This window comes from Centropristis striata, chromosome 6 (assembly GCF_030273125.1).
Source record: "Centropristis striata isolate RG_2023a ecotype Rhode Island chromosome 6, C.striata_1.0, whole genome shotgun sequence".
Classification (NCBI taxonomy): domain Eukaryota; kingdom Metazoa; phylum Chordata; class Actinopteri; order Perciformes; family Serranidae; genus Centropristis; species Centropristis striata.
In genome coordinates, this window is record NC_081522.1 from 10913567 (window position 1) to 10937320 (window position 23754).

The 23754-nt window shown below is 41.7% G+C and overlaps 1 protein-coding gene across 2 annotated transcripts in view; it reads left to right on the forward strand.

Annotated features, from left to right (window-relative positions):
• The window catches only part of syt7a (synaptotagmin VIIa), a 91858-nt gene that overhangs the window by 42424 nt on the left and 25680 nt on the right, over positions 1-23754 (forward strand). Inside the window, exons 3-6 of one of the 2 annotated variants that reach the window (XM_059335809.1) lie at positions 4722-4801; positions 6198-6332; positions 12993-13406; positions 19276-19407. In XM_059335809.1, the coding sequence (XP_059191792.1) occupies positions 4722-4801; positions 6198-6332; positions 12993-13406; positions 19276-19407 (761 nt within the window). Of the gene's footprint in view, positions 1-4721; positions 4802-6197; positions 6333-9702; positions 9764-12992; positions 13407-19275; positions 19408-23754 lie in introns of those variants that run through there. The other variant, XM_059335811.1, reaches the window with a different exon arrangement.

Sequence of the window (23754 nt, forward strand, 5' to 3'; positions counted from 1 at the left end):
GGAAGGCACTGCACTGCCAACTGAGACAGAGAGAGTGGTAGTTTCACTCTGTCTCCTCTCATGTCTGGATTCTTCAAGAAAAACCCTCAGCATCACCCTGGGCAGTCCAGCGCCAAGTCTTTTCTCACTCATCTCTATTATATATCTATTATATATTATCTATTTTATACAGTCTATGACTCATCTGCAGTCCCGTAGCAAAAAAGTCTGGGTCCCGTCCACATGGATCCTCAGCAGGCCCCCCTTCGACTTTTAATACATCATTAAACCAGCAGGTAAACACATTAATCTGTAGTGGTTATTATGGTAATCAGTAATTAAGTGTTTATAATTCATTAAAGATCTAAAAAAAAATCGAAAACCTTAGCGTATTTCAGCCCTCTTTTGTCAACACACTGTAATTACTGTGGGAGCTTCAAAGCATTTAGGTCAGCCCTAATCCATATATATATACAAAAAGATAGCCCCAGTGTGAACACAGGAAGTAATCCTTAATAGAGGAAGCATTTTAAATAATAATTTAGTCTAAATTATTAATCTTCTCTGATGCTGTTCAAGATTTAATCAGAAATGTTTGTAAAAACAATATTAAAAGTGATCAAGATGGCTTAAAGGCTTTGATGAAATAGCTCTATTTTTGGTCATAGTTTGCTTATAATGCTAATAAATTTAGCTAATACATCAAAATTGCAGCTTTGGATACTTCCTGTGATTCCTCTACCCCCCTTACACTACACCTGCTCATCTGCTTCACCAGACTTCACTGATGCCCACTGTCTTTTGGGGTTTGATTGTTATAAAATGTTAGTGGATTGTGTTTTTTTTTTGTTCAAGTTGAGGCTTGCTGCGATTTGTCTCGTAATTGGTTCATCATATCAGTTGGAGCTATTTTGAACTCATGGCTCAGAGCCAGACTGCACTGAATACTGTAATCGTGTGAAACCCTTTGTCGCTGCACAAAAAGACGGCTGGTTTAAATTAGACTTAAGTATTTTCAAGGGTGTTTGAGTCGAGGATTGGGGAGGGGGGGGTCGCTCACTCTTTCACTGGTGTGCTTTAACCCTCATTTGGGGTATTGAGCTGATTTTCTTTATTGTTTCTCGTCTTCAGAGCTTTGATATGTTCATCACTATGGATCCCTGCAGCCTTCACATCCCCCTTGAAGACACACGCAGTGTTTGTTATCCACTCTTGTGAATGAGCTGGAGGAAAGGTGCCGGAGATGGCTTTGAAGCACGTCTGTGTGTGTATGGAAATGAGGACCGTGGGACTCAATGCCCATCCATTTCTTGTTTTCACACGCAATCCACTCGGGACTTCCTGTCACTCATTGTTTCTCTCTGCTCACTTTTCGCACCTGTCTCTCCCTGCCATCTCTTTGTCTCACATACCGTCATGCACTGTCCTTGTTTTTCTCTCCCACCGACTGCCTCCTGTTTTTTTGTTTTTTAAATTTGATTTCTATTTTCAGCTCTCACCCCCTTCTTTCTGTACCGGACTTTCACTCATCGTCTGTGTCTTTCCCTCCTTCCTGAAAATTTTACGATAGCATTGAATGATACATGAGTTTCCTTTGATAGCTTGTCCTTGCCTGACAGAGATTCAGACAGCTTTGCCTCCCTAAAAATTGCCATACAAGAATACAGTATTTATTGTGGTGTGCTTATGGAAAACGTTTTTATTTTAGTATTGGGAAGAGTCTACCTCCTGGGCATGCAGATGATTTGAAGCTTAAAGGGTGGATTGTATGCATCTTTATAGGAAAAAAAAGGTAATTTAATGTATTCTGCAAATGAAAACAGCTATCGAATCCCTGAAGCAGACAAAAGATCACGAACAGCCTCTATAATATTGGCTGAGAACATGTTGTTCAGTATATAGACTTCCTTGTGTATGACAGTTTATAAAGAGACTGTTAATGTAGAAGTCAGTGTTTTAATGATGAGCACACCTCTTGTATGCAGCTGTTTAACTAGTCGTTCCTGTCAGATCTATGTTTATTCATTTGTTGACCTTTCTATTTCAGGTTGGTGCTGATTATACAATAGATGAGCGGTTTTGTTTCCTTGTGTGTGATGGATATCATTTTTGCTCAGTAGTGCCATTGTGGGCTTTATCACTTTCGCTCAGCTCGGCTATTGTCAACTCTGGTTTTGTAACCGGTCCAACAAAATCCAAAGCTACAATATCCAAGGTGTGGACTGTAGTTTGAAATGATCTGCGTGTAATCTGCACATTATGGAGTCAACGTCAGTGTGTCTGGTTCTGAAACCCGATATATAAGCTGTGGCACGATTTGCATTTCCATATGCTTCTGCTATTTATGAGCTTTGCATGCATCATACATAGATGTGAGTCAGTTCAGTCTCACACATAACCTCTGGCTGATTGCTTCTCTTCTTCCCCACGTTCAGTGCTCGCCTTGATGGGTTTGTGTTTATAAAGACAGGTTGAATATGGGCAGTTGTAACTGTGGGGAATGTGATGCATAGCCTTGAAGAGAACTGTGTATGTAGAAAGGACAGGTGGTCAGGAATATTGTTGCTGGTATCTCTTGCTCTTGGTGCCACAAGATGCTGATCTAGCTTTCACTGGAGGGGCAGATGTCTGTTCATGGTGCTCATTGATCTTTGATCAGGTCTAGATTACTGAAGGAAACTAAAACCAGAACCAGACCAGAACCTTATCTATACAGGCACCTTTAAAATCTAAACTAACTGGGTCAGATACTGATACAGCCCAATTGAAGACATAAACCCAACCTGAGAAACTGAGGCTTCATTTTTTTATTAAAGACAAAATAATGTGGTTTCTTGGATGGACAGTAAATGTTTTCTTAAAAATAAAAACTGTCAATTGCCATAAAAAAAAAATACAGCAGGCTTTACTAGGCCATAAGCACAAAACACATGCAGCCTAAGCTGACCACTAAGCTGACTTTATTAAATATAATAGCAATATAATATTGTGGATATAGTATAATATAGTGGAATGTAACTAAGTACATTTACTCAAGTACTCAAGTTCTACCTCAAAATTGTACTAAAGTATAATTTTAAGGTTATTGTACTGTACTTGGGTATTTCCATTTATGTAGCTTTATACTTCTACAGTATACACTATATATTGATGCAAATATTGTACTTTTGACACCACAACATTTAGCTGAACGATTTTGTTATTTTTCAATATTTAATTTTTTTAAGATTTAACATGAAAAACATGATCAATTAAAAATGATTAAACCTGTTTATCAATTAAATCATATTATATTTATTATGTATATAATACATACATATATTATTATGTGTATATATATATATATATATATATATATATATATATATATATATTATATTAAGTAATTAAAATTAGCCCTACCTGGACATCAGTAAAATGTTGCTTACATAAAAGTAAAATAATTTGCTTACATAAAAGTAAAATAATCTGATTGAGGCCATTCTGCATAATGAGTACTTTTACTTTTGATACTTTAAATATGTTTTGATGCTGATATTTTTGTACTTTTACTTCAGTAAGCTTTGAATACAATCTTACTTGGAGTAATTTTTACTTGGAGTAATTTACTTTTACTTCAGTAAGCTTTGAATGCAATCTTACTTGGAGTAATTTCACAGTGTGGCATTGGTACTTTTACTTGAGTAAGGGATCTGAAAACTTCATCCACCACTGGGTATAAGTAGCAGGACACTCAAACTCTCTGTAGGCTAACCTAGTAGGTTTTTGTGTGCATTTATTGAATGACATTGGAGCTCAACCAATCACAAACAAGGACCGGAAATTTCAGAATTGGAAATAAGCAAACCAGAGCATGCCACTTTTCATGACTAAACACACAGACCTGACATGTTGTTGCTGGGGTTGGGCCCGCGTAGCAGAACTCTAGTGAGGTCCGGTGAGGCTTGTCACGAAGGCTCAAGAGTAAAGTGGAGGCGGGGAGGTTGCATTCTAGTCCGAAACCTCCAGCCTCAAGCTCCATGTTCAGTCTCCAACAAGCAAGCCCCACCACAGGAAATTGCCCTTCAACTTAAGATCCAATTGTCTAAGCCGAGGCCTGGTAGCAGCTCTGGGTGTTTTCCTCCTGCTCATTTTCTGGGCCGGAGAATCCTCGCCTATCCTTGATGTGTATCAGAGCATCACTTTCAGGGAAGCCTGCGTGGTATTTGGGGGGGCAGGGCAGCTTTAGACTGATCCCCTTCCTGTCCTACTTGTAGCAAAGTGTCAATAGAGATTACTTGCATTGTGACACGTGTGAAACACCTCTAACTGTAATGAGCTTTTCCAGTAGAATGCGCCCAGCAGACCTCACTTTTTCAGCCTTTAAATTGCCATTATTTCCATGGCTACAGCAGGTCATGCTCTAGCTATTTGAAATCAGGCTGGTGCAGGTCTTTCTAGAGGCTTCTCTCCAGTACCCAGTGGATTACCTTTAAAGAGGCAATTGCCATGTAAATTTCAGGGTGGTGCGAATGATAATCATAGTCAGAAATGGCTCTCCACAGCAGATTTGATTTGACTTTGATGAGTGTAATCAGGAGACCATCAGGTAAAGGACTGATGGCACAGTGTTCCTGAGATAATGGGAGAGGCATTTACACTTGAAATTAGTATAGCAAAAACAGAGCTTCAAAGGACAAATCTAAGCTAACCTTTTTGTTTCTCTGCCTTCTCTGTCATCTCCTCCCTCCGCTTGGCTCAAGGGGAAGAGGAATAAGCCAGGAGTGGAAACAGCAGACACTCCAGACTCGGCACGTGGGCGAGGGGAGAAGAAAGCCATCAAGTAAGTGCCTGGTAACTGGTTGGGGTAGAATAATCTGGTGAGAATGAACTTGTTCAGTTTCGAGTCCCATGTTGGACAACACACAAAGAAGGCAGCAAATGAGGCCTGTTGTTTTTATCTTGAAGAGCACAATCTCTCCAAGAGCATGTTCGGGTAGACATTAAATGAAAGGTTAGTGATTTAATCAGTATAGATTAAATCTGCATTATCTTACCTGTGAAGCTTTTGGCTGGCCAAGCCTGCTCCTGCACTTATCTTATGGGTTGTAAGATAGTTCTCCCTTAAGTGCAGGCCTTCAGCCACGCCTCTGCATTGCTTAAAATGGAGCAGGTTTAAGTAAATGGTGGGAGGGAGGGAGGGAGGTGGGGGCTTGAGCACTCTTTGTGAAGTGTTTGGGAGGGTTTTGCTTTAACATTTCTTACAGGGCTCAAACTAAGATTAAGGTATTTTCTGTTCTCGATGAAACAAGGCTATAGGTCAGTTGCAGAAAATGTCAGCTTTGTAATGCTAAGTACAATACTTTACTGCACAAAATGCCTCTATTAACCTGCTCATCACCACTTCTCTTCTATAGCCTGCTGCTGTCTCAGCTATTTTTGAATGTCTCGTGTTGACTTTTTATTTTCTGTGCGGACAGTTATGAGCACTATGAGATGCACTCTGTGAATGTATTCTGACTTGAGTCCCTCGGTCTCTTAATTTTTGCATTTTCTTTCTCACTGGCTCCAGCAGCATTGGTGTGCTCGGTTGGTCATTTCAGCTTCAAACTCCTTTCTCTTTGTGCACTGCCTTTTCTCTCCTGCTCTGTCCCTGTGCTCTGACCACTGCTGTGTGACTTGTATGACATCAGTGATTCTGCTCACCTTTTCCTCCTCTACTTTGACTGTCTGCGATTTATCTCTCTGCCTTGTGTCTCATGCGCCCATGCGTTCTCACTGCTCACGCCGAGGATGGGTGGCCTGACTTCTTAATGTTTACTCAAATGTGTTTCATCAGTGGTGCCGTGCTAGATGAACAGAATGTAATCACATGCTGTATGTATTCATCAGATTATGACTTCCTCTTTTCCTGCTTCTCCTTCTCTATCTCTCTGTGTCTTTGCTACAGCACATTGCTTTATGAAAAGCTTTTGTGAATGCCTTTTCCCCCCCAGGCTGCCCCTTTTTTATTTTTAAATCAAAACCACTATGCTGATTTGTCAACTTCAGGTGGAAAAAAGTGACATTAATCTTGGCCTGTTTTGTTTCAAACTCCCGTTCAGTGCAGCTGTAAGACCAACCATCTTCCTCAAACCAAGCCATCGCATCAGAGCAGGAGCGGCTGTTGCGAGTGGTTGGTTGGTGCCCAGGCTGTCCATAGTTGTGTTGCTCTGACCTGTCTCTCTCTTTGGCCGCAGTGATCTAGACAGAGACTTTTGGAATAACAATGACAGCAGCACAGTGCAGCAGAGGTGGAGCTCCTATCCGCCCAAGGAGTTCGTACTAAACATTTCTCCTTATGCCCCATATGGAGATCCTCGCCTCACACTCAAGTGAGTCTTGGTCCAAGGTTGGTAAGAGACTTCCCCCTGAGCAGGGCTGTAACGAGGCAGGGGCAGCACCACTCTCCCTTTTCCCTCTTTCCTTTCCTTTAGTCCCTTCCTTTCCTTGCATTCCTTTCCTCCCACCTCCTTACACCATGCCACTCACCACCATTGGCCACTGACATCTTACAAAATCCACCTAATGTCATAATGTCAATTATTTTTATTTTCCCGAGGACAAAACTTTCTCATGAGTAACCGAAGATATTTAGCCAAAGGCCTTTTTTGGAAAAAGCCCATTCTATAAATGTCATAGTGCTGCAATATACACACAAACACATTTCTACACTTATTATAGTTGTATAATGTGATTTCCATCAACAATAGTAATAACGGCAACAATAACGACCCAACCAATGCTGGAACACTGGAGGGCACAAATGGTTACTAATGATTAGTCATAATCTGCTCGGAAAATGCGAGTGTAGGAAATGTCATACACGCACATTACAGCATCCGCAGCAACAGCCATTCCACTATTACTGCAGCGTCAAAGCAGCACAGCCCTGTAACCTCCCCGGGCTAATTTCTGCCGCTACCCCTCACATCCCGTCACCTTCTAATGAACACAGAGGCGCATGTTCAGATGCCCCCCCACTCCCTACAGCCCTGCCGGTCCCACTAACTCCTGACCTCTAACCTCTCACCTCTTTCCCATGGGGCTGAAACCATGGAGACGGACAACCCTCATAGCTTTTCCTCTCCAAAAGACATGTGTATACTTTAACCCACCTTCTCTGTGTCTTTTGCCTGTGTGAACTGATATTGTTGTTGTTGTTGTTGTTGTGGAGGGTTGACCGTTAAACCAGGTTGCAGTGTGGTGCCAGTGTTCACTGTGGTTTACATCCATCTGTGGCATCAAACTAATATCTAATGTGTACTGCACTAACATTGTAGCACTTGAACTGTGTCCACTGTCAATCACATTGGGGGATAAGGCAACAGTGTTTTTACTTGATGCAATAAAAGTAATTTTTTTCACTCACTAGGCTCTTGAATCCAATAAAGCAGTAGCAAGGTCATACCTATCTCCCTCCGGGCACCGAGAGGGCTCTAAGCTTAGACATCCTGCTACCAGGCGTCTGTCTGATAAACTGTCTAATAACTGGTCATCTTTAATAGACCTAGCTGTTGAGGACTGTGTGTTAAATTGCCTGGAGAAAGGAGGCAGCAGTGTGCTTATGAACACGGTGGATATATGGATTGCTGTCTGGAAACTCTGCCTCAAGATGATGGCTGCTGATCTCAGGGAACCAGCGTTAGACCCTAGTGCTTGTTTTTGAGCAGTTCATTTTTTTAAGAACCCTCAAGGTTGTCATTTATTGTTCATAAAGCTGTTTTTCAGAAGGTCCTGTCTTTCCAGCGGTAAAATAGAATAAATGAACTTTTCACCGCAGGAACGGTAAAAATGAGCCGTTTTATCAGGAGTGTGCGAGCCTGTGAAAATGCCGACATTCAATTAAAATAAGCAAACATTATGGAGATGTTTTTAACTAGGAGAGACAGGGGGCAACCTCCTAAAGCCATCAGACAGCTGGGAATTATTTCCTGTTTGAGATTCTCTCGAGATCAGCAGCTTTCAATCTCTATAATGACACTGGGCCTCATTTATCAAACAGGTTACCTTCCCGGCACAATCAATCTCCATGTTAAAGGATTTATTGGATTGGAGGTTCAATACTATCATTTTTCAATATTGAACTTGTTATATATGTGATGTCAGCAGCAGTCAAGACACAATCTTTAAAAAGTGAATTGACAGAAACCATTTTTCAAATTTACACATCAAGTATTTTAGACTTTATTTGATCCATCTGACAGCTATGAGATGAAAAACTGTCAGATTTTGTGGCTGTATTCCTTTTGTGAATAACTTCTAAGTTCAGTCAGAAACAGGATTGATATCTGATTAAAATCTATAGATACTCTAAGTGATTCATGGTACCATTTACTTACATGTTCCCACGTTCAATAAAAGGTAAAAATGTTCACCTTGTGCTCGATAAATGAGGCCCACGTCTCCTGTGTTGACCGTTGTTTCTGCGGTGTCGTCCATGCTGTTGTTGTGATTGATGACTTATCCACATCCACTGTCAGGTCAGTTGGTCAGAATTAAATGTGAAAGGTGACCTTCAAAGGCACACGATGCGAGTGTAGCAACCCCCCCAACCCCCGTGCTTACACCCCAGACGACTGTGTCTTCTGTGCCTCATATTTTGTCTCTCCTGGAGCAGGAGCACCATGCATATTAATGAAATGTAGTCATGTCACCAGAGGGCACTACTGTGCTTCATTTTTGATCATCCCTGCTTTCAGAGTAGATTTGACATTTTAAACCAGTTTTGAGAGCAAATCTGTGTAGGCAAGTGCTCTTATCAAGTATGAACACTGATTAATTTCTGTACCTTTTTAGGAGGTCGATATGATTAGATTGCCCTTATGATCCTTCCTACTGTGTGGTGCAGGTATTTCACTACTTCCTGTTGACTGTTATTGATGCTAAGTAGTGATCATATGACAAGCAGATCTTTAAAAAGTGAAATATTATACATTAAGGGCTAAAAATAGAGTGTAATTGGTGTTTTACAGGAACAAATGCACTTGTATTTAACTGTCACTCTGGATGACTTCCCAAATGAGTCGATTATTTGCTTATGAGGCACTTCAGCACAAGTCGTCCTTCAGTTGCTCTAAGTTGCTACCGTTGAATTGCCTTGTGTAGTAGCACATCTCAAGCCCCAAATGCTTAAATGAATGAGGGAATGAGACCTAAATAACCAGCGTCCACACACTGTTGCCACTAGTGAATGCTGGCAGCTGTAGTATTGGTCCTCCAGGCCCAAGTGAGTGACTTCTTGCTGGTTTTTCCATCCTGCACAGGCTCCTTGTAAATCCTCCTCCTCCTCTACCTCCCTGCTCTCCTCTCTCCCATCCCTCTCTTTCTCCTCACTGGGCTCCACACAGACCTTTTCATCCACCTGCCTCTCACTTGGCCTGGAAAACTAGACCTGCCCTCTCACACACTCTACTGATCTGTCTCATCTCTTTAGCCGTGTGGTTACTCAATCTATTTTTCTATATGTGTGTGTGTGCGCGTGTGTGTTTTTCTCACGCTCTTTGGTCTTTTTCTCCTTTGCCTGTCGTTATTCTCCCTCTTCTATACCTTCTGTCTGCCGTGGGACCTCCGCACTCTGTCTCTCTCTCTCTCTTAGTGGGGCAGTGTCAGGGGGTCAGAAGGGGGCAGCAACTGGGCATGGGGATGATGGGGGGGGTCCTTATCGCAGTGACAGCGTGAAGAGCATGGTGACAGAGGGAGTGAAGGCCGGGAGGTGGCAGACCGTCCAGGGCCACATGCAGTCCGGAGGATTGAGACCCAGCGAGTGAGTTCAGAACCGGGTAGAAAATAAGCACAAACATTACAGCAATTGTGAAGAAAAATGAACACATTATTACAATGCAATTGTTATATTATGTCCACACTTTCGTTTTAAAATGGCTTTTCGATCAAAAAACTGCCTCCTCGCTAACAAGCGTTTTTGAAATAATCTCTGTTTATACTAACACGCCTGAAAACGCATATCACAAACAGATCATGTACACTGGGAATGCGCATGCTGGTGTAAACACAGTGTAGGGATGATAACACTGCTGGACAGGCAAATTGTTGCAAATCGCTCAAATAATAGCTTTCTGTGCATGTCGCCAGTAGAACAATGCAGAACAAACTGCATAACAGTTAATAGCAAAGATAACAAGTTCAGCAACGGCGTTATACAAGTTGAATTTAAGGGGACCTATCATGCTTTTCCTTATTTACTTTTAGTTTTTTCAATCCTTGACATGACCTGATGTCAGTTCATGCAGGCTTTCTATATGTGGTTGTCTGATCCAGGCAGATTACTGCAGTGTTTACAACAATGATACATGTAGCTACATGCTAACATCAGGGATATCTGTAATCTTGTTTGCCATTTTTTTTTAATCACAGTAATGCTGAACATGTTAAATAATGTAGTTTTTGGTTTAAAAGTTTTTTAATTAGTGATTTAAAGCACTGCTGTACTCCATTACGGTCATTCCTCAGTCTGCCATGGCTGCAATCACCGTGGTACAGAGATGACAAGAGCACTGATGTGAAGACCCTGAAATCCTAACCATTAAGAGCAGACATGGCTTAAAGAGACAGGCGGTAAAATGGAGCATAAAAACCTGCAAATAAGCATAATAGGTCCCCTTTAAACCACTGGTAGTCAAAACTGATGTTTCTTTTCTTCCGGCAAAGGGTTTGCGTAATGAGTGGGAAGCAATTCAACAAAAGGATGTTCTGACTTATGAGACCCAATTAGGAAACAATTCTGGGTGTCTGCGTCACATTTTTATGTTCATTCTCTCAGTTTTCAAACTAAAAACAGGTTAGCAATGTTTTCAGAAGTTTCAGTTTAAGGGGTTTCGAAACGCTTTTGCTAGGTTTCTACCTCAGCAGCACCTATGATTAGATGAATGAATCCGTTCTGAATAGAAACAAGGAGAGTCAGGTCAAGTTCAGCAGGGAGGGACATGCAGCTCAGGTGTCAAGGTGAACATATGGGCACAGATCAGGGTGTGAGCACGGGGGAAATGTGAACTCTCGTCATCACGAGAAGATAACAATAGTTTGAGCTGTAAACCCTCAGCTGACACAGTCGGCCCAGCTGCATAATGTAGCCTCGTGTGTGAATCTGCAGGAGGGTGTAATTTATTTATGTGAGGAACTGCTCTGCCTGCAAGTGTACTTTCAGAAATGCAACACAGAAATAGTCTCATTTTCACACACTGACTGAAATAATGCCATGCCACCTTTTTAATTAAGATTTAGGCTGGAATGTGAGCTGCATGTTCTCCACTGCCTGCATGTGTCCCACACATGACGTATGACGTAAGCTATATTCAGCGTGTTGTAAATGAGCCTGTTAATTTTCAGTTCTTCCTGATTTTTTGCACCTTCCTCTGGCACCTTGTGTGATTTTCTCCCTCCACAACACATTTACGCTCATCACTACCTCACTCCTCATTCCCTCCATCTCTTCTCTTCTCATCTTTCTTTTTGCCCCCTGTCTATAATTGGATTCTATTTTCAGGCTGCTATAAGTGTCTGTGTCTCTTGTGTTTGTGTCTCGCACCCCATTTTCTGTCTCTCCTCCATCGTCACCCTCTGCTCTTATCGTTCCCATCGCTCTCTCCATCTTTCTGTCGCTGTGTAAAGCCACTCCTCTTATTCTCCTTTTCTTCTGTTTTGCCCACAAACAGTTTTATTTCTGCAAAACCTTCCATTACCCTTTTTATCCTTTTATTTGTGACGGTTAAATATGATGGACACTAAAAGCCTTGTGCAAAATTATGTTAGGTGAAGTAATGCAGAGCGGAGTAAACTGATGTGAATAGCTCTTTCATGACCTAATTCTTGTAGTCTGGGTTACACAGCGATCTGAGAGAGAGGAGGATATATTTGGTGAGTAGAAAATGATATAAAAAAAGATGATACAGGATACTGTAGCGCTCACAAAACAGGTGTTATGCATGTGTAAGGAAGTGAAGACATCTAAATTACATGTGTCACACCTTCATGTTGATGTGGTTACTAAAATATTTGAAAGAAAGGCAATGAGCCAATAAAACAGCATTAATAAAGGGGAGGAGTGGAAAATGAGAGAGGGAGGGAGCCGTACTGTAGGACTTGGTTGGCTGTTGGGATGTCTCTAGAGGCGCAGCATGTATTTAAAAGACGAAAAAGACTTAGAGACAGGAAGAGAGGCTATCAGAGATGGAAAAAGTTGACTGACGAGTAGAGGACATGGGGATCTCTCATCAGACCAAAAAACCCTCATTGAGAAGGCCTGGAACCTGCAAAACCACAACCCACACGCCTCGGCACGGTCACGTGGCGCAAAACCGATCCACGCCCGTGAGGACAGTGCACATCCGACCACTGCACACGCGAAACACACCCCCACGCAAACTGCACGCTCAGACCGCGCAGACACGGAACGTGCACACACACCTGACGCAGACACTCGGGGAAAGGTCGCAGTCTGCACACTGCTGCCCGGCGCAGCCTCATGAGCAGTACACGGCACACAGCGACCACTCAGGCTGCACCTTCTACTGCTATTTCTGCTACTGCTGTTACTGCTGCTGCCTCACGATACTCTCTTTCTCTCTCCTCCTTCTCCTGTCTCCACCTCCCAACGCTCCTCCCTCTGCATCCACTTTATCATCAAATGTCACTCTTCCTCTTACTTCCTCCTCCTCCTCCTCTTCCCCTTCACGATCATCAACTTCCTGTTTGGATGAACTTTCCTGTGTCTATTCTGATGTCAACCTGACTGTGTCTCCCTACTGCCCTGTGCCCCCTTGTCTCATCTCTGATGATTCTTTTCCTCTTTTCTACGTCTCATCTTCTGACCTCACCACTTCTGACCAACTCACCTCCTGCTGCCACGGCTCCTCTTCTCCATCATCTTCTTCCTCTTCCGTGCCATCTGACTCCTTCCTCCCTTCTCATCATCCTGTCCTCTGCCGGCCGTGGCCGTCTTCGCGCTCTCTTTCCTCCCTGCTCCTCTGCCCTCCCAGCTTTGGGGATCCAGTCTTATCGTATGCGTCCACTTTGGAGCACATCCCCACCCGGCCGCGGACGCTGTTGCGGCAGCAGAGTCTTCAGCAGCCTCTCATCCACCCGCCCGGCTCTGGTCTCGGCCATCCCCCCACCACATCCCAGAGTTTGGGACAATTACACACTGTACCTGAAAAGCCTGGGGGAGGCGGGGGTGCTGGGAGAGGAGAGGGAGGTGGCAGCAGCAGTGGAGGTGAGGGTGGGGGTGCAGGTACACGAGGCGGTCCCAGGGGTGCACGGGGCAGCCCTTCAGGAGCAGGGGCCTCTCGCTGTAGGGGAGGTGGTGCAGGAGGGCGAACACGTGGCAATCCTGGCAGCTGGGATTACATGATGGACCAGATGCGGAATCGTGGCATGGACGCCAAGTCCTTCCTGTGAGTCCCTACAACTCCTTCTTCATATCTGTTTGGAGTCTTTGTAGTGTCACCTGCTTAGGCCTCTCTCTGTGTGTCTCACAGTACATGCTAATGCTATGCAAGTTATTTTATGCACTTGTTTAAAGTTTTTGTCTTAGAATGAAATATAATGTATCTGTGTTTAAGTGCTAACTAACCTTTTTATCTTTGTTTGTGTCTCTTATTTGGGGGTATTTATTTCCAGTTTGCATCTGATATCCAGGGAAGGATATTACTTTTATCTGTCAAAACACACACAGTGTGCCCGTGTGCATATATGTATGAATGTCTGTTATGTAGGTGTGAGTTTTTGTGGTTCACTGCTATACAAGATTGTGTGTTTGGAAGCATGTGCAGCGTTTTCTTGCACAAAGTTTCATCATTGCTTTCACTGGCGAGGAGATATTGTATATACAGTTACAGAGGCAATTTAGTCCATGTTACAGCTAATCGTGTTAATGTAGGATGATGAAGATGAACGTAGATGAGGAGGCCAGAGGTTGGCTTAATTTGAAGAATCTATTATAAACGTTAATAAGTAGAGTTATAAATGTAAATTAGCTGTTGTCTTTCTGCTCTGAGCCCCGTGGTTGTGTGAGAGATGGATCAACATCTCATTTTATCAGGACGTCATCGATCACGCGCTGATATTAACAATAATACATTATGTTTATTAGATCTTAGTCTTCAGGGGGAGTACATATCGTTACTCTATATGATTTATAATCCTTTTAAATCTCATCTGAACCCGAATGTTTAATGAATGAATACATTGTGAACAATTATAGTTTTTTAACATTCGTTTCCATGAATGCACAGTGCTATATCAGTGATCAGTGCGAATGAATTACACAGCTTCTTATTGAGCATCCGTCTGAAAAAACATGCATTTTTCCTCATTTTAGACTGAATCACATCGTGTGCATGGAAAATGGCAAGGAAGTTGCGACATATTGTGAGCTATTTCTAACCCGTTCGGTGAAAAATTGTTCAGTGTTTACACTTTATGCTCTGCTAAACAGTAACATCTGTTTGGATGGCATTCAGCCTGCCTGCTGCAATTGTCTTTACAGGACAGAGCTGGTGGTTCTAGTTCATAATATTCATGAGATGGTGTCATAAAAAGTCACATTTTATATTCACGCCATCCCACTCAATTACATGATGTTATTTTTGAGCCATCCTTTGGAATGACTGTTAAATATCCTGCTTAGGAGACACACCAGTAGGGCTAATCCATATTTCATGAGTATTTGCTGCTAAAATGGCACCTCTTTTTTCCAGTAGCACTGTAACTTTTATGCTAATGGTGAATCTGAGTCTGCTGGTTGTGCTGCCGCTGACGTGTGTGTACATCACGCCGTCCACGTGTCACTGTGCATCAGTAAAAGAACAGGGGTTAAGCAGCTGTGTGTAGATTTGTGTTAACCCTGAAGCATTGATCTTATGTCAGCAGCACCATTTCTTCTACAACATATTGTTACTCCAGGCCAGAAGCAGAGGGAGGGCACATGAGGGAGAGAGGGGTGATGAGGTGATGAGGAAGGACACTGCCAAGGTACAACATGTGTTTAATGTCCCTTTGCACTGAATCCATTTTACAGTAGCTCTTCACGTCCGTTTTTCTTTTTTTATTTGCTGCTCCTGGCGTTTGAGTATGACACAGCTGAGCTAATGTCACCGGCTAACTGAGCGCCAAGGTCATTGAAAATATCGCCCATAATACTAAACTAAACTAGTGGACTCATCATTGTAAATGTGAGATTGAGGTCATATTTTATGATTTATTTCCTTCTTTGCAACAGCAACACCTCCTGTGATTGATGACGGAGCGGTCCAGTCATAGACATGACCCATTGTTCAAGCCGGTTAATTTCAATCTTGGCCAGATTCCCGATCTGTGTGAATCATTGCTCAATGAATGTGTTGATGTGATTGACACAGATATCTAGCCTTTGGAGCCATTTGACCAAATGGATATCTTGGGTGATTGGTCTTCATGCTTTTTGGCTTCAAATCAATAACTTATCCTCATGTCATTAATGTCTGTTCCCTCTCTCGCCTCTGTGCTTCCTTAACGTTTGCCGCATTAATTGAAGTGTTTTACCAATATTCTTGAGTGTAAATGCTTGTCCTTTAAAGGTGATGGGAGAAGAGGCATCCAATGCTCATTAACCAATAACCTATAAGATATCAATACGAGCACCATGACGTTAAATATATCACAGAGCAGTGAGTCTCAGCCAGGGGTATGTGTCCAGCTGCAGTAGCCAGGGGTTATGGGAGATATTGTGGAGTAGCGCAATAAATTAATTAAGATATTAATTAATATCATCTGATAAAAAAAAATCTAAATAAGCAGTCAGCTGTAGCACATTAACCTGTTGCAGAGTGTAAAAATGAGTTTAGAGAAGCTGAAACAGATGGTTCAAGACTTGAATGAACAGTTGAAAAAATAAGCTAAAAATAATGTATAAAAGTTCAGATAATACATACCAGACATAACAGGCAACCACACAATCTGTGTGAAAAGTTACATTAGACAGATCAAATTAACTCAGAGAGAGTAGGTTTTTTTTTCCTTTTTTTCTGTCTATTTCAGATTCAGGGAACATGCCTGCCACACATGCATACTTGAAGTCTTGGCAAAATTAAAATCCAATCAGCATAGCCATCTTAAGTTCCACCAAGAAGGCGTTTTCTGCCTCTGTCCGTCCCTTGGTGATGAATGTTGAAATTGCCGGCGTACCCTTCTGTCCCTCAGCGGCACGCTTTCACCTCTGGGAGCTGATATGTCGGCTCACGTCATTCTTTCAACCGTGCCCTATAAAATGCACTGTGCACAAGGCGAATGGAAACTGTTCAGTCTCACTCTGCTTAAATTTGCAGGTATATTTAGACTTTCTTAGAATGATGTCCTGTCCTAACAGTTTGACATCAGCTAAGTTAAGGCACCTGCACCCTTGGCTCGTGCTGTGGATTGCCAGGTTGCAGTGAAAGATATTGACATTGTATGCAGTGTGCAGATGTGTTTCATAGATGATCTGGCAACTTGGATGACGTCAGACAAACAACTCTTATCGATCCATGTATGATTATTCATACTAAAGTTTGAGGGCCATGTCAGTTATGGCAATTTCTCTGGAGAAACACCAAATGTGAGTGCACTGGGAGATAGAGAAAAAACCCAGGAAAAACAGGAAAGTTGGCAGGTATGGGAAATTTGGTAAACAGTAATGGAAAAATTGTTTAAAAAGCTAAAGTGAATAAAGAGGAAGGCAATCCAGGCACTCCAAAAGACACGGTTGCCCATAAAGTTGCAATACAATATATATATTTTTTTACCTCTTTCCATGAAATGATTGTATCAATGGGATTTATTCTTGACAGATAAAGTGTATATCTTCTCTCTTCCAAACTCTTCCAATTACCAGAGGATTGTGTCTGAAAACAAAATTATTTCAACTTTATGGGTGACCGTGTATAAGAAAAACGATCAAATAAAGAACAAATATTAATATAATAATAATTATTATTATTATTATAATTATTATTATTATGGCCATATCATAAAAAAGCCAACATGTTTCATTCACTTTTTTTCATTAGTGCTTTAGACAAACAGATATCACAGGTGTGACCTTATCTATAGAGTGACAGCCAATTAGAGGCGATCACATGACATAAATAACATGATGTGTGAAAGAAGTAGAAAATAGTGACATAACAAGAGATGAAATTGCCAGGGAAAAAAAAAATGAAGGACAAGTACCTGTATATAGGTTTTATTGTGAAAAAATGGCAAAGCCTAAACCAGCTAGTCATTGTTAGCTAAGAGTAATGGATAAACAGAAAAATACCTATCTAAAAGTAGTGGGAAAATTGTGTAAATATTCAGTAACTATTTTGACTCACACATCAGAAAAGTCCTGTGTTTATGTGTCCATTTGAGCTCCATCTCCAAAATCAAACCCATACTGTTACCCTGGAAAAAGTCATGCACACACTCATATTCTCCTGTCTAGATTACTGCAACTCCCTCTTGTCCTGCATCTCCCAGAAATCCCTTTCTTGCCTCAGAAGGCAGCAGCTAGGCTTTTTAATAGTTTTAACAGACGAAATCTCATCAGTACGATTAAATCATAAATCATCTTTGCACTGGCTTCCTGTTCATTTTAGGATTAATTTTAAGATTTTACTGATCACTTTTAAAGCTGGTTTAGGTCTGGCTCCTCACTATTTATCAGAATTATTAATACCCGCGTCCTTTGATCCTCCTTTAGAACGAGCTGCCCGAGTAGAAATCAGCAGAATCAGTAACTTCTTTTAAATCACTTCTTAAAACTAGCTTTTATTGACCTGCTTTTATGTAATGTTTCCTATAGTATTATTTTTTATTCTATTTGATTCTACACTCTAGTCATCCTTCTACATTTTAATACAGTTCTTATTACTTAATTACTCTTCCATTTATCTGAGATTGTCTTGTAATTGATCCTATGCTGTCTTTTATCATTTTTATGTAAGAACTGTTTTTTTTACGCCTTATCTCTCCTCTGCTGGCCTCATGGCATCATTCTCTTTTGTAATTAACTGCTGTCTGTCAAAGCACTTTGTAAGCTGTTGTTTTTAACAGGTGCTATAGAAACAAGCTATTATTATAAAAGTAGCTCATGGATAAACAGTTGAAACAGTTAGGTAAAATGAATGGTTAAATTGCTTAAGTAGTTTAATAGAAGTAATGGATAAAAGCTTGAAATACATTCATGGTGGCTGATGTTGGTGAAGTGGTGCTTAAGTTTATCGGAAAGTAGTGGGTAAGGTGGGGGGGGGGGAATCACTGTTATAGACGTATAACCGGGAGATTATTATACAAGGCTTTATTGTGCTGCAAGAAAAGCTTTTGACTGTATGTAAGAAAAATTATGTGAAGTTTATGGTGATATCTCTCCACAGCTTGGCAGCACTGTATTTTCTTAGCGGAGGTATTGTAACGCAGTCAGAGGCTTATAAGCTATAGAAGTGTGGGTGTGGGTGACAGGAAGCAGGGAAGGAGGCAGAGAATTAAGAGTAGAGGATAGCGATGAGGGGGGAAAGGGGATTTGGAGAGCAAGTGTAGCATAATAGAGAAGATGAAATGAGAAGAGTGCAACACGGAGAGTGGGAGAGCAGTGACCCAGAAAACGGTGACATACACTGAGCACCTCAAGATACTGTGTCACTCAAATAGAAACAATTAGTCCAGATCTTCTTAATGAGGCTTAATTAAATCTTAACTCTGGAGAAAGTCGACAGGCATGTTCGATGGGAAAGGTGAGTGTGGAGGGAAAGCAGAAGGCAGGTTGAATAACCAGATAAATGGCTGTGATTGGGTGGTGTGTGAGCGTACATACCAGGCTGCTGAATATCACATCCATAAACAATCATTAACTAATCACCAGCAGTTCCTTTAATTATTTGTTGTCTGTACGATGTGAACACAGCCGGCACCTGTTGTCAGCACCACTTCATTAAAATAATTATTAATTTGGCCTTTCAGTTTAAGGTTTCCTCCTAATATCCTTCCCTGGACAACGTGCTTACTGCTGGGGTGTTTTGTGGCGTTGCAGATTTCCCTTTATGCCACTTTTCTCTGTTACTGCCTCCTCTGTTTACTCTCATATGATCTCTTATTGTCCCGCCGCCCCTGTGCTTTCTGTCCACACCTGAAATGACCTCTCTTTTCTTCTCTCCCCCCTGCACCACACCTTCTTTATGTCCGATTTCCCTATCCTTCGCATCTTTTCTCGCCTCTCGTTCTATCTCTGTTTCTATCTCTTTATCGTATTTGTTTTTTATGGGGAGCCAGTGAAGGGAAGCTGGTGGTCCTGGCTTTGGCCATTGGTGTGGCCGAGCAAGATGACTTTGCCAATATCCCTGACCTGCAGGAAACAGCGCAGGCAGCACCACCAGCCAATCAGGAGCCCCCTCCTGAGAAGAGGTACCAGATAATGTATGAGTGGTCGGTGTGTGTGTGTGTGTGTGTGTGTGTGTGTGTGTGAGAGAGAGAGAGAGAATGATGGGGTGCAAATGAAAGGACGTGCTGTCGAAGAAAAACAGGAGATGATTCCGGTAGGTAGAGGAGAGTAGTTTTATTTTGTAGTGTTTTCGGTGAGTCACTGCACTTAAGTGCATTGTGCCACAGACCTGCACCTGAAATAGCACCAGAGCTCGACACTGTTACAGAAATAAAAATGAGAGCTGACTATGAAACCAAATGTGGAAAAAATGCCTGTAATGGTGAGATGAGTAAAGAGATAAAGCAATTTGGATGTTAGCTGTAAGGCAGTAATGAGCTCATAAATCACAGCAGTGAGATGCTCACTGGTACTCCTATCCTTTTTTTCTGCTTTCAAAAGGTAAAATTTCAGAGAATCAAATAAAAACAGTGTTTTCTCATGCCAGTGGTCTTTTTTTCCCCTGACCATGATAATTATCTCCCCCATCCCAATGACATTCTCCTCCAGCATTTCATCTCTATTTGTTTGTCTTTTCACTCCTGCCTTACAGAGACCTCCCATTGGTAACTGCCGATTTCCTTTGTATTGTCATGCTTTTTTTATCCCAGTCCTTTCTACTCCTGTGTGTTTTTTTTCTCTCCTGCTCATTAACTTCCTTCAATCACCCTCTGCTGCTCTGAGAGTCCCGTCTCTGTATCTCCACCGAGGGCCCAGAGAGCCTCCTCATTATTCCACAACATGTTAGTCACTTACATAAACACGCTGCTAAAAATAAACATTTTTTCCTTGCCAGCCACCTTACACACTCGAAGCCAAAATATTTCCAGTCATCTATAAGGACGCACGCTCTCATTCGCATCTCCCTATCTCCCAAAATAATTAGTTTTGCATTCTGTTTAGGAATTGGACCAATTTTTGTGGAACAGTTTAAGACTAACAAATGAGTACAGTGGCTGTGTCCTGCGAAACAAACCACTCAAACTGCACTGTAGCTGCTCATTTTTCCGGCCATGGATGGCGGGTTGTGGTTATTTATGCCAACATGTAACACCACAGAGCGACGAGTGAAATCCTGCGTTTAGTCCGGCCCTAGGCAGATGCGACACACTCGATTTCCTCTGCAGTCCAATTAGGTCGTTTTAACCTCACTTTGATTCTGTGACAAATTGGAGACAATTTGGAGATACATAATATGACACACACCTTAAAACAAAATGGCAGGGGAGGGTGAACAAATTCTGATTTACTCGTCACACCAATTATTCCTCATTCACAAGTGTTTCATCAATTTGACACATGATTTCAAACTAGAGCTCTATTACAATGCAGATGGTAACTGTTTTCTTATCTGGACTGCACAGCTGCAGGAGGAAGCTGCACATGTGGGCACACTTGCAGGTTCTCTTGTGTTTCTGAGCGTGATAACAACTGTCTTCCTGGAACTAATAAGCTCCTGTATTTATTATTCAAAAAAACGTAGCCTTTAGAGCGACACTACGTCAGCAACTAGTGAAAGATATTTGTCTCTTGCTTTGTCTGCCTCGTTTTAGTCTCTTGCCCCAAAGCATCCTGTGGCCTTTTCCTAGAGTCAACACAGCGCTGCATGGAGTTACAAACAAGCATGAAAATATTCTTTCAGCAACAATGTCGCCTTTGTGAACATCAAAACTATCTCCATTGTTCAGGATTAGTGTGAAACCCATAGAGCCACAGAGGAGTACAATTTTCTCTGTAATTTGCTGTGCACATTACATCTGGCTTTCCCAGCTTTTGTGTTCACCTGGAAACCTCTTTAAATGGGTTGTGAAATCCACTAATAGACTAAACAGCAAGCAGCAACAGCGGGCTGCTCGGTCCGGCTCCTGACCAGCAGGATTCACCTCGATTTAACGGTGATTGAGTACATTGTGATATTTTTAGATTAACCCGAGGTTCATTTAATTTCTTTCAGTCAAAGCAGAATGACTGGCAGCTTACAACGTGTGAACAATAGACAACTAGGAAGTTCAAAAAAAGATTTGAATAATGGAAGCTTCAAATGTCGCGGCTCTTTAGCAAGCTCCTGTGTGTCCCTCTTCTGAGCTGTAAACTAATTCCACTTGAGACTTGTTTTGTTTGTTTCAGGATAGATTACAAATTCAAATGTGTAATAAATGATTTAACCACACTTTAATTGGATGCTAAATATAGAGGCTTAAATAAGCATCATAAGTCCACAGTTTATTAGAAATGCAAGGTGTAAGCTTGCTGGGAGTATATCATTCCCTGTGGTGTTAGTGCTGACTTCACAGATGTCTGACCATGATTTAATCAATCATGCTCTTGGCATATTGCTCATTCTAAACGGGGCTCTGGAGCCGGGACAAAGCTGCACTTTCATTCGTCTCCCACTCCCCACACTCTTTGTATAGCCATATCAACACTCTCTGTGCATTTACATCAAACATGTCCTTCATGTGCCCATCACTCATCTCCATACCTGCATCACTCATGGATTTATTCCCCCAAATGGATCACCCCAACAACATGTGACTGGCAAATAATTTCAGTCAAATAAAAAGCCTCTGAAGTTAATGTAACTCTCAAACATTTGCATCATGAGTGTTAACATAAAAGGGAAATCTCTCCGCTGGTAATGAATATCAAAGAACTGCTCTGCACAACTGATATGTGGTGCCCTACATTAGTGAGAAAACAGTAGTAACAAAGTTAAGTTACTCCCTTACATCCTTTTAGCAGCCATTGTTAATAATTAAAGTCAGATCTGAGATAATAAAACAGTAACTTTTAAATACAATGCCTAATTTAAGATGAACTCAGTGGTTCCCAACCTTTGTGGCTTCTGACTCCTTAAAGTTGCTGTACACGACATTCAGAACATTAATAAAGCAGTAGACAACTATTTACTATGTAAGGTGTCGTGCAATAATGGCGTACTGACCAGAGGAGGAAGTCACGCTCCCTCTGTGTGTTTAAACTGTGTTTTTCTGTTCTTTGTTGACAACAAATAACAACAAATTGTTGTGGTTGCTCCTCCGGTTATCTGTGCATGTTAATGCATGCCAGTCCCCGTGTGTGTCTATCTGCACTGCTCTCACACGGAGGTTATTGCTAATAACGCATTCACGACCCATGGCATATTGTCGTGGAAGCTTTACTGTTCCCCCTCAGGTTACGCTGTTAGCTCTGCCCCCACTGTTGCCAATTTTAGGACTGTTTGTAGTGCCGTTAGCACCATTAGGATAGCTGCCGGCTCATGTTGGGAGCTGTGTGTAGCGAATTGATTTGCTCTGAAATCTGTGTACAAAACTTTAAAAAGTAATGTTTAGTTGCAAGCTCTTTGTCATGTTGCAGATGTCTACAAGCTGTTAGCAGGTCCACCTGAGATATGTTCCCCCTCTAAATATCTCACTGTATTTACTGTAACTGTCTGAGGCCCAAAATGATCAAATATTTTACAGAAACAAACATCATATATATAACTCCCCAAAAAAATTTTTAAAAGCAGAACTTTGTTTTGTATATGTTTCATGAGTTAAATACAACAGTCGTGTGTTCAAAACTGGGGCCATGCAACTGTTTCACAGCGTTAAATAAAAGGGTCATATGCCCCCACCCTTAGGTTGGGAACCACTGGACTAAACTACCAAATAATAAATAAATTAGTTAAAAGTAGCATGACTCTAAGCAGCTGCAACAGTAAAATGCTGCTTACACATTAATGCATCAGTATTAGCAAGCTAATAACGTGACATATTATAATAGATTTTTCTATTTCTAATACTTCTGTATGTTAAGTAAAGTAAGAGTATTTTTACAACATTCTCAGCAGATGTCAGTGCTTCTTCCACCACTGGAGATAATATAACTGTTGGCAGCCTTGCACCACAATTAGTAATGTTGTTAATGGGAACATGTATGTAAAGTACTTAAGGCACACAGAACAACAGAAGGGCCTTTTGTTTCCCCTTCAGCCATATGTTAACGCTTCATTGTTGCTTGGCCATAGTTGAAACAAACGCACTGTTATCCCCACTGGCGTAAGAAGGTGTTATAGTGCGTGATATTCATTACACTCCTTCACTGACCTTGTGTGCCGGATCGCTGGATAAAAGTGTTCTGGGTGGCCATTTGTTTATGCAGTGAGGAGGGAGCTGACTGACAGTGTGAACTACACCACAGTTGGTGGTAGTGATTGAGACTTTTAGACCAAGGTTACACTTTTTCAGGGGGGAGCGAGGGAGGGAAGGAGCACTGTAAGATTGTTTGTTGCTTAGATTCTGGGGCCACACATGCTGACGTGTTTATATCCATACTGGAGGTTGTGG